Genomic DNA, 9,158 nt, shown 5'->3' with positions numbered 1-9,158 from the left:
GCAGGCGTGGGCTCCGGGGTGGGAGCAGCTCTCTGCTGCCCCCGCCTGAGTCCAGCCTGTAGGTGGCAGGTGTCAGGTTAGGCCCTGCCCCCTCAGGGCCTAGCCACTCAGCTACAAGGCCAATCCCCTCCTCATGGGCTGGGCTCTGTTTTATAAAAGGCCATCGGGGAGCTGTACCCCACCGAGAAGCAGCTTCTCGACTCCTCGACTCCTCGACTCCTACTCAGCTTCGGCCTCCTCGCCTCCTCTCCAGCCTCCACCATGTCCATGAGGGTGACCCAGAAGTCCTACAAGGTGTCTACCTCTGCCCCCAGGTCCTTCAGCAGCCGCTCCTACACCAGCGGGCCCGGCTCCCGCATCAGCTCCTCGGCCTTTTCCCGAGTGGGCAGCGGCAGCAGCTTTCGGGGCGGCCTGGGCACCGGCATGAGCATGGCTGGAAGCTACGGTGGGGCCCCAGGTCTGGGGGGCATCACAGCTGTCACCGTGAACCAGAGCCTGCTGAGCCCCCTCAAGCTAGAGGTGGATCCCAACATCCAGGCCGTCCGCACCCAGGAGAAGGAGCAGATCAAGACCCTCAACAACAAATTTGCCTCCTTCATCGACAAGGTGAGGGCTCCCCTCTGCATGGCTGGCAGTGCCTGGGGCTGGACCAGGGTCCCAGCCCTTTCTCTTGGTCACCCCACCCATGGGCACATCTCCAGCCCCTCACTAGTGTCCTGCTGGGCCCCACCCACTCTGGCAACATTCTGACTTCCAACCAGTGACTTGGCCCCTCTGTGCACTTGGGTTTGGGCAGGGGAAGGGATAGGGAGGGATTTTGGAGTCTTCTGAGTGTAAATCTTGGGGGCCCCGACTCACTCGCCCATCTCACCCCAAGTCTGTAAAGCTCTCAGCCTTGAAGTGTTCCAGGTGTTTAGCTGTGGGAGGGGAGTTCCTCCCTCAGGGTCACCCTTCTCCCTATCCCGGCCCCAAGGGCCTTTTCAGTACTGCTCCTGTGCTTTAAAAAAAAATTTGTTTTTTTAAAAATAGGAATTTGATAGAATTCTAGGAGAAGGAAGCAGCAGTCCTGATTCAAGCAGACAAATATCGATCCAGGCCTATGGCGTCCCAGGGATCTGAGAGTGGGGGGCATCAAGATGAGTCATAACTTGGCCAGGGCCCGGGGAGCTGACCTTGTGGGCGGGCCGGGCGGGGCAGAGACCAGCCCCCACGGAGGGGTGAGGGGCAGAGGCTGCGTGCTGGAGACCCGTGCCTAGTCTCCTGGGGAGCACTTAGCACCTGGGGTTTCCGGGGTGGGGGTATTGGGGGTGTGTCAGGGTGGAGTGGGGTAGGGGTGGGGTGGGGTGGGATGCCAGGGACTGGCTTCAGGAAAGCCCATGCAGGATTCAAAGTCTGCGGGCGTGGGACACCCTACCTGCGTTTCACGTCCTTTTAAACCCCAGGATTTATGGTTTCAGATAAGGCGCCTATCAACCAACGCCCCTCTCCCCCCGCCTCGGCCCTTGTCCCCTCACTCTTCGCTCCTCAGCTCCGCCCCAATGACCTGGCTCCACTTTCCCAGGGAAGGCGCCAGGCCGGGTTTTGCAGCCTGGGGTTGGGAGGGGGTTGTTGCTCCCTTAAGGCCCCAGGGCCCCCAGCGCTGGAGGACGAGTTCCTCTCTGCTGACTGGCTCCTGGGAGGCATTGTGGGAGCGGAAGGAGGGAAATCCTGGGGCAGATTGGCGCCTTTAAGAATTGGAGTCCCCTGGGAACTGGGCCCTCCCCTGTTTTTGGGGAAGGCTTGGTGGTTCCTTGGCCTTAGGGACCCTTGACTTGACTTCTTGATTGCCTTTAGCTAGCTCTGGGGTCTTCCCAGTGAGTAGTTTAGCAGAGGCGGAAGGTCCCCAGTGCTCTACCCTTTCCTTTGATGGACTAACTTGCTAAATCTGATTTCCTCATCTACAAAATGGGCTCCCTAATCCCCTAAATCCAAGAGGTTTTGCCTATTCAGGCATATAATGTATGTAAGAGCTTAGCAGTGCTTGGCCTACATTAAGCAGTCTAATAAGGGTAAATGTTATAATCACTTATTTTTTTATAATTTTGGGACAGAATGAGCTGAGGAAGAAAGGGATTTACAGAGATGGATTTGCTGGATCTGAACCAAACCCTTAAGACAAACTTCTTTTCCAAGTCCTCCTAATTTAAAAGAAGTTCCAACTTTGGGTTAATTAAAAAAAAAAAAGCATTCCTCTTTTTGGGACCAGTTTATTATTCTTTCTTAAAAAATTTTCTCTTCCAACATAGTTTAATTTCATCCTAAAATCTGGATTCCTCGAACCAAGGAACCTAACCTTTGTGTTTTGGACAGGAAAACAGGATTGTGGATTCAGGGTGGAGTAGGGTGGGGTTGGATGTCGGAGAACTCAAAGAGAGGGCTGTGGGGAGGAGGGTCTTCAGTTTGCAGACAGATTTACCTAGTTTCTTGCTCTTAGAGATGGGGCTTGGATAGGACTTGCCTGAGATCTTCTAAGCCATTGCAGGGTTGAGGAGACCTGGGCTCAGAGAAGGGAAGCGACTCAAGATCAGTAGCAGCGTTAGGCTAAAACCTAGGTCTTCTGGCCAGTGCTTTCCAGACTGTAGGGCTGAAGTTTCCCTGTAATCTATGAGTCTCTCAAAGCCACTCCAAATAATAATCATGATTGATATGAACCATCTATATTTCTTTCAATCATGAAAAGTGTTAGTCAAAACTTGGCTACTTTTACTGATGTGTAATATACAATCTCAGTCAATAATATCTATTTTTTTCCTGAAAGTATAACTTCAACATAATTCCTAGATATCTACTTCCAACCATGTACCCCCTTGTCTCCCCGCAGCCCAACACTAATGCAGTTCTGGAGACCTAACTGCTTGGGGAGTGGATTAAGGGAAAACACAGCGCTTGCTTTGTGCCAGACCTTGAGCTCTGGCCTGATGTGACTGTGGACTTTTCTGCCCCATCATACAGGTGCGGCACCTGGAGCAGCAGAACAAGGTTCTGGAGACCAAATGGAACCTCCTGCAGCAGCAGAAGACTGCCCGGAGCAACATAGACAACATGTTTGAGAGCTACATCAACAACCTCCGTCGGCAGCTGGAAACTCTGGCCCAGGAGAAGCTGAAGCTGGAAGTGGAGCTTGGCAACATGCAGGGGCTGGTGGAGGACTTCAAGACCAAGTGAGCCTCTGTCCTCCCCAACTGAAATCATCTCACCCTGCCTGGCCCCTTGGGACCTGAGGTTTCAGACCCTAAGGCCCTCTGGTTTTTGGGCAGTGCAGTCCTAGATAATTAGGTGACTCCAGGACAGTCTAGGTTTATGTCCATTTTTAATAGCACTTCCCCTCCCCCTTCAATTGCAGAACTGTCTTGATTTGGACAACAAATTATCTTCTAGAGTTTACATAGTAAATCTAAGATGGGAGACAGAGGTAGCCAACAGGCCTCTGTTGTATATTAATAGCCCTGGCCCCTAGTTCTTCCTTATCCCTGATTTCCGGCACATTCCAGAAAGTTCTGTCAAAGGTCTCCTGTCAGGCACTGTTACTAACCCTCCTCATATGCCTAATCCAATATATATTCATGGATTTGAGGAAACACTTCCTGCTCTAGGCTTCCTCACTGACTGGGGATGGCGTGGGGTAAGCCTGGGGAGACAGTAGCTGGTTGGGGCAGAATGACCAGACCAATTATCTCATATCTTTTTACATTTCCATTAACTGAATTTTCTAGATATTCTTGCCCCCCTCAAAAGACCCATGGCAACCTCACCTTTCCCTTTCATCCTCTCATTCTATGTCTCTTCCTTATCAGGTATGAGGATGAAATCCAAAAGCGCACAGACATGGAGAATGAATTTGTCATCATCAAGAAGGTGAAGGAGCACCCCTCCCCGCCCAGACACAGAAGGCTGGCGCTTAGAGCCTCAGGCTAGAGGCTTTCTGTTCTTAAATGTTTCTAAGTCATGGGACAACATTTAGGTGCCTCCTAGGTATTGAACATAGAAGGACAGAGCTAGGTGCATTTGGACAGAACTATGCAGCAGCATGGGTGTTGGGACATGGTTAAGAAAATGGAGCAGTGGAACTGGAGGTCCAGCTATAGAAGGCTTCCAGGCTGAGGGGGATGCGGAGAGGAGGCGGGAGGAGGTGGAATGTGCAGAAAGCTGAGGTAAAGGGGCTGGGAATGCAGGTGTGGTGGGGCAGAGACTGGACTGGATCGCTGAGGTGGGAAGGCAATTAGAAAGTTCTAAGTATAGGCCCTTGGGTGTCCCCAGCTTGGAATCAGGAGTGGGCACTCAGCTCTGGCTCCCCTTTCCCCACCCCACAGGATGTGGATGAAGCTTACATGAACAAGGTAGAGCTGGAGTCCCGCCTGGAAGGGCTGACTGATGAGATCAACTTCTACAGGCAACTGTATGAAGAGGTACGTTCTTAGTTGCCGGAGACTGGAGTTCCCTGGCCCCATCAGAGGCTCCTTCCAGCCCTGCCAGTGCACCAACAGACAAGGGGCCAACCCGGAATAATTCCGACTGCACAGTAGTAACCTGGCATGGATGTCCTTTATGTTCTGTCTCCCTGAATGAGAGAGGGTTTATTACCCCATTTCACAGATGAGAAAACGGGCTCAGAGAACTGAAAGAGACTGTCCAAGGTCATCATACATACTGCAGAGTGGTGACCTGGCTACCTCAGACCTGCTGTGTCCCTAGGGCTTAGATAGATCCTTTGGGCCATATGGGAGCCCTCTGGGGGTGCCATACTGGTAGCTGAGAGCGTGGAAGGGCTGTGCCCCTCTGGTCTCTCACCCAAAGCCAGATTTCCTTTTAGCCTGGCCTCATTTCATCTTTACTTCCCACCAAGTTCCAGGTCTTCGACCCATCTTCCTTCTTTAGGAACTTTGCCTTCTCTCCCGCCCTAACTGGCTTGTCCCTTGTGGAAGGCCCTTCTACAGAAGGGGACTCCTTGTGTGCGGGGCCAGGGCCTTACCACCTCCCCTTCCTGCCACAGGAGATCCGTGAGATGCAGTCTCAGATTTCTGACACGTCTGTGGTCCTGTCCATGGACAACAACCGCAACCTGGACCTAGACGGCATCATCGCTGAGGTCAAGGCCCAGTATGAGGAGATTGCCAACCGCAGCCGGGCTGAGGCCGAGACCATGTACCAAATCAAGGTAAAGAGCAGGAGCTCAACCTGGTGCTCCCCTTTTGGGTAGTTCTGGGTGCTAGTCCTTTCTTGAGGGAGAAACGAGATTTCAAACTCTGCCTGCTGGGAGTGGGGCTGCCAAGTCATGCCGGGGGATAGGGATGGGATGTTCCAGGCCCAGAGGTGTGGAGCCGGGTGGGCGTGAGATGACCTGGGCTCTGGTGACTTGGCTGAGGGTACTCTTTCCTCGGAGGGACCAGGAGTCCCCTCTCAACCTCACTCCTCATCTCACCTCTGCAGTATGAGGAGCTGCAGACACTGGCTGGGAAGCACGGGGATGACCTTCGTCGCACGAAGACGGAGATTTCTGAGATGAACCGGAACATCAGCCGTCTCCAGGCTGAGATCGAGGGTCTCAAAGGCCAGGTATGGGCTGGGCTGGGGGTGGGAGAGGGTCCTGGGACACCTCTGGGGTGGGAGGAGATAGTACAGAAAGGAGTGAGGTGTCTGGGGGTTGGGGAAAGGATCCCGGGAGTTGGAGGGGTAGCTACAGGCCAGACTGTTCTGGGAGGCTGAGGGGTCAGAACAGGGGTCACGGGTTGGGCAGGTAGGTTGGAGGTCCAGGATGGGTTCCCCAAGCTTGCTTTATCTGTCTTATAAATCAGAGTGCTTATATATCAGATGACTTAAGGGGGTTTAGAAAGCAGAGATCTAGTCCCATTGGGAGTGGGGAGTACAGCATCCCAGGTGAGAAGTGTGTGCAGGAGGGATCTGGAAGCTGCTCATGTCCCCCCATTTCACTTCCTGACTCTCACCCATCAGTAACATTTTCTTCCTTTTTTAAAAAAAATTATTTATTTGGCTGCTTTGAGTCTTAGTTATGACACGTGCACTCTCTGTGTCTCGTGGGCTCCAGAGCACACGGGCTCAGTAGCTGACATGTGGGATCTTAGTTCCCTGATCAGGGATCGATCCCTGCGTTGCAAGGCAGATTTTTAACCACTGGACCATGAATAAAGTCCCCTCTAACATTTTTTTGGAATAAGGTGGGGGGAGTTGGTTAGTCCAGGTCGTGGAGAGGGGGTCCCTAAAGGAGGGGAAAGGGAGAGTGGGTGCAGGCGGAGAAGGAGAGGAGGCAACCGGCCTCTGCTTTACCTGCTTGCCTGTCTCCTCCCCCTACAGAGGGCTTCCCTGGAGGCTGCCATCGCTGACGCTGAGCAGCGTGGTGAGATGGCTGTCAAGGATGCTCAGGCCAAGCTGGCCGAGCTGGAGGCCGCTCTGAGGAACGCCAAGCAGGACATGGCGCGGCAGCTGCGCGAGTACCAGGAGCTCATGAATGTCAAGCTGGCCCTGGACGTGGAGATTGCCACCTACAGGAAGCTGCTGGAGGGCGAGGAAAGCCGGTAGGTGTGGGGGTTCCCTGAGCACCCCTGGTGCACCATCCCTGGAGTGCGGGAGATGGGACCTGGGTCCTCAGGGCCAAGGGTTGGTCCTGATGTTCCATGTGTCCTCTGGGTACAGGCTGGAGTCTGGGATGCAGAACATGAGTATCCACACCAAGACCACCAGTGGCTATGCAGGTGAGTGTCCACATCTTGGGGGCAGGGCTGGAGGGCAGCTCCTCTGCGGGTCCCTCTGGTACAGCTGAGGAAGCTGGGGCCCAGCTGAATGTCCTGTCCAAGGTTGCACGCATGCGTACGTGTGCTCACTCAGTCGTTTCTGAGTCTTTGTGACCCTATGGATTGTAGCCCACCAGGCTTCTCTGTCCATGGGATTCTCCAGGCAAGAATACTGGAGTGGGTTGCTATGCCCTCCTCCAGGGAGTTTTCCTGACCTAGGACTTGAACCCAAGTCTCTAACATCTCCCCAAGCTCACATAGCTAATAGCAAGGCCCTGTCCCACCCTGCTCCTGGTTTTCGCCCAGTCATCTTGGAGAAGTGAACCTGGGCAGTTCCCTCTCCCTGAGGACCACTTCTGGAGTGTCAGGGAGATAGGGGGAACAGCAAGCACCTGATGTGAGCATAGCCTCCCATACTCACATGGCTGTCTTTTCCTGACCAGGTGGACTGACTTCGTCCTATGGGACCCCTGGCTTCAACTACAGCCTGAATCTGAGCTCTGGCGGGGGCCCCGGCTCCTTCAGCCGCACCAGTTCCAAGGCTGTGGTTGTGAAGAAGATTGAGACCCGCGATGGGAAGCTGGTGTCCGAGTCCTCTGATGTCCTGTCCAAGTGAAAGGCTCCTGCGGTCCCTCCCAGCCTCCCCCGCTCATTGGCTCCTGCAGATGGAGCTGTGCAGGGGAGCATCTGCATAGGAGACCTGAGGTTTCGCCCCTGTCCTCCGCCCACACCTGGGGGGAGTCGACTGCCTGGGGTTGCCCCTTTCGCCCATGACACCACCTAAAAGCCAATGTAAGCGTCTTTTTCAGAATAAATCCAATTCGAGTATCTTTTTTTTTTCAAAATAAAGCTTGAGTTGGCTCTGCCAACCTGCTATGCTGTATGCAGCCCTTGTTTGTGAGGTGGGAGAGAGGTTGTCAGGAGGCCTCTCTCTGGGATCAGAAGGTGGGGTGGGGGGCCACGTGGAGGAGAGTCTGGCCTCTTCCAGGCTGATCCCAGAGAGACTATTTTTGCTGAAAAACTCATTGATGCCTTGGTCTCAAATACCCCACTTGACTTTTATCTGTGCAGCAAACCCTGTTGGGGAGCAGAGCAGATTTTGGGTGGGAATATCAGGAGGGTTTCCTTTCTGTAGGCCTCACAGGTGATTGGCATCAGGATCAGGCCCTGAGAGACCAAGTTGGCCAAGTTAGGCCAATGGCCTAACTAAAAATCAGGTATTTGTACCCTGCACCATCCAGTTCTCAGGCCTGTACTCCTCAACCAGGCATATGGCGTTTTCTTGGTGGCCAGAGATGCCTTTGTACCATCTTCATTCCTTAACATCTGGGGACAAAGAATCCCTAGGGACACAGGAAGTTCCTGGAGAGATCTAGAGTCCATTCTCAGCAGCTGGGTGTGTCACACCCACAGTTTCTAGAAGCCAAGATGGTATAGGGACTTGGCATGGACTGAAGCTCCCTTCCCTGCTCTACTCACAGTCACAACCACCCTCCCTGCCCCCCGCCCATGGTTCCTCGGCACTCTTTTCCATCCATTTATAGGCAGTGTTTGTGTGATATACAGCGGAGTATGTAAAGGGCGTGTGTGTTTGCATGTGGAGGGTGTGTTGTGTGTATATGGGTGTGGATGGGTTCTGTGGAGTGTGTATAGGGGTTTTGCTTATCTCGTAGGAACACGGGTCTCCAGGGTTCAGGGCAGGAGCAGGGCTGGGTGGAGCAGGGCGTCTCCGGTACTTGGCTCCACAACCACTACCACCACTCATGGAGTTCTGGGCAGATTCGCTGGCCCCTCAGTGCTGGACGAAGTGAGTCCTTACTTAGCACGGCTGAGATGGGGGCATTTTCAGACTTTCCCAAACACCAAAGGAGAACGAACAGGTAGGGGCTGTCTCACTACCTCCCTGCTGCCCACCTCAATGGAGCTGCTTCCAGACCCAGCTGAGACATTCTGCCTCCTCGGCCCCCACCACCCAGCCTGGGACCAGGGTCAGGGTTCCGTCCCCTGTCACAGGAGAGGACTTCACTCTTTGATGATAAAACTTAACAGCACCATTATCCAGAGCAGTGACTCTTTAACTACTGTGGCAGCAGCTTTCAGTACGAAATTCATTTTTATCAAGACCTGCCGATGTTTATTGGAGAAGGCAATGCAGCACCCCACTCCAGTACTCTTGCCTGGAAAATCCCATGGATGGAGGAGCCCGGTAGTCTGCAGTCCATGAGGTTGCTAAGAGTCGGACACGACTGAAGCGACTTAGCAGCAGCAGCAGCAGACGTTTATATCTATATAAATGAAAGAAAAATTTCGTAAGACAATATCAGCCATCTGCCCTCTGTTCACATGTGACTGGCTGTCTTACTGGGAGCCCAG

The 9,158-nt window shown here is 53.5% G+C and overlaps 1 protein-coding gene across 1 annotated transcript; it reads left to right on the top strand.

Moving 5' to 3' along the window:
* Positions 1 to 261: 261 nt before the first annotated feature.
* On the top strand, positions 262 to 7,401 carry KRT8 (keratin 8; the record flags this gene model as incomplete). Its single annotated transcript, NM_001290975.1, is given in 22 exon segments — positions 262 to 606; positions 2,992 to 3,200; positions 3,834 to 3,866; positions 3,869 to 3,877; positions 3,880 to 3,893; positions 4,348 to 4,363; positions 4,366 to 4,379; positions 4,382 to 4,384; positions 4,387 to 4,411; positions 4,414 to 4,422; positions 4,424 to 4,429; positions 4,431 to 4,435; positions 4,438 to 4,452; positions 5,034 to 5,043; positions 5,046 to 5,049; positions 5,466 to 5,467; positions 5,470 to 5,508; positions 5,510 to 5,545; positions 5,548 to 5,590; positions 6,346 to 6,569; positions 6,688 to 6,746; positions 7,229 to 7,401. Coding segments are annotated over 22 exon segments (1,293 nt in total), but the record flags the coding sequence as incomplete, so codon positions are not given.
* Positions 7,402 to 9,158: the final 1,757 nt, after the last annotated feature.

Source organism: Bubalus bubalis, chromosome 4 (genome assembly GCF_019923935.1).
Source record: "Bubalus bubalis isolate 160015118507 breed Murrah chromosome 4, NDDB_SH_1, whole genome shotgun sequence".
Lineage (NCBI taxonomy): Eukaryota > Metazoa > Chordata > Mammalia > Artiodactyla > Bovidae > Bubalus > Bubalus bubalis.
Note: the sequence above shows the minus strand (reverse complement) of the source record. Positions and strands in the feature narration are given on the sequence as shown.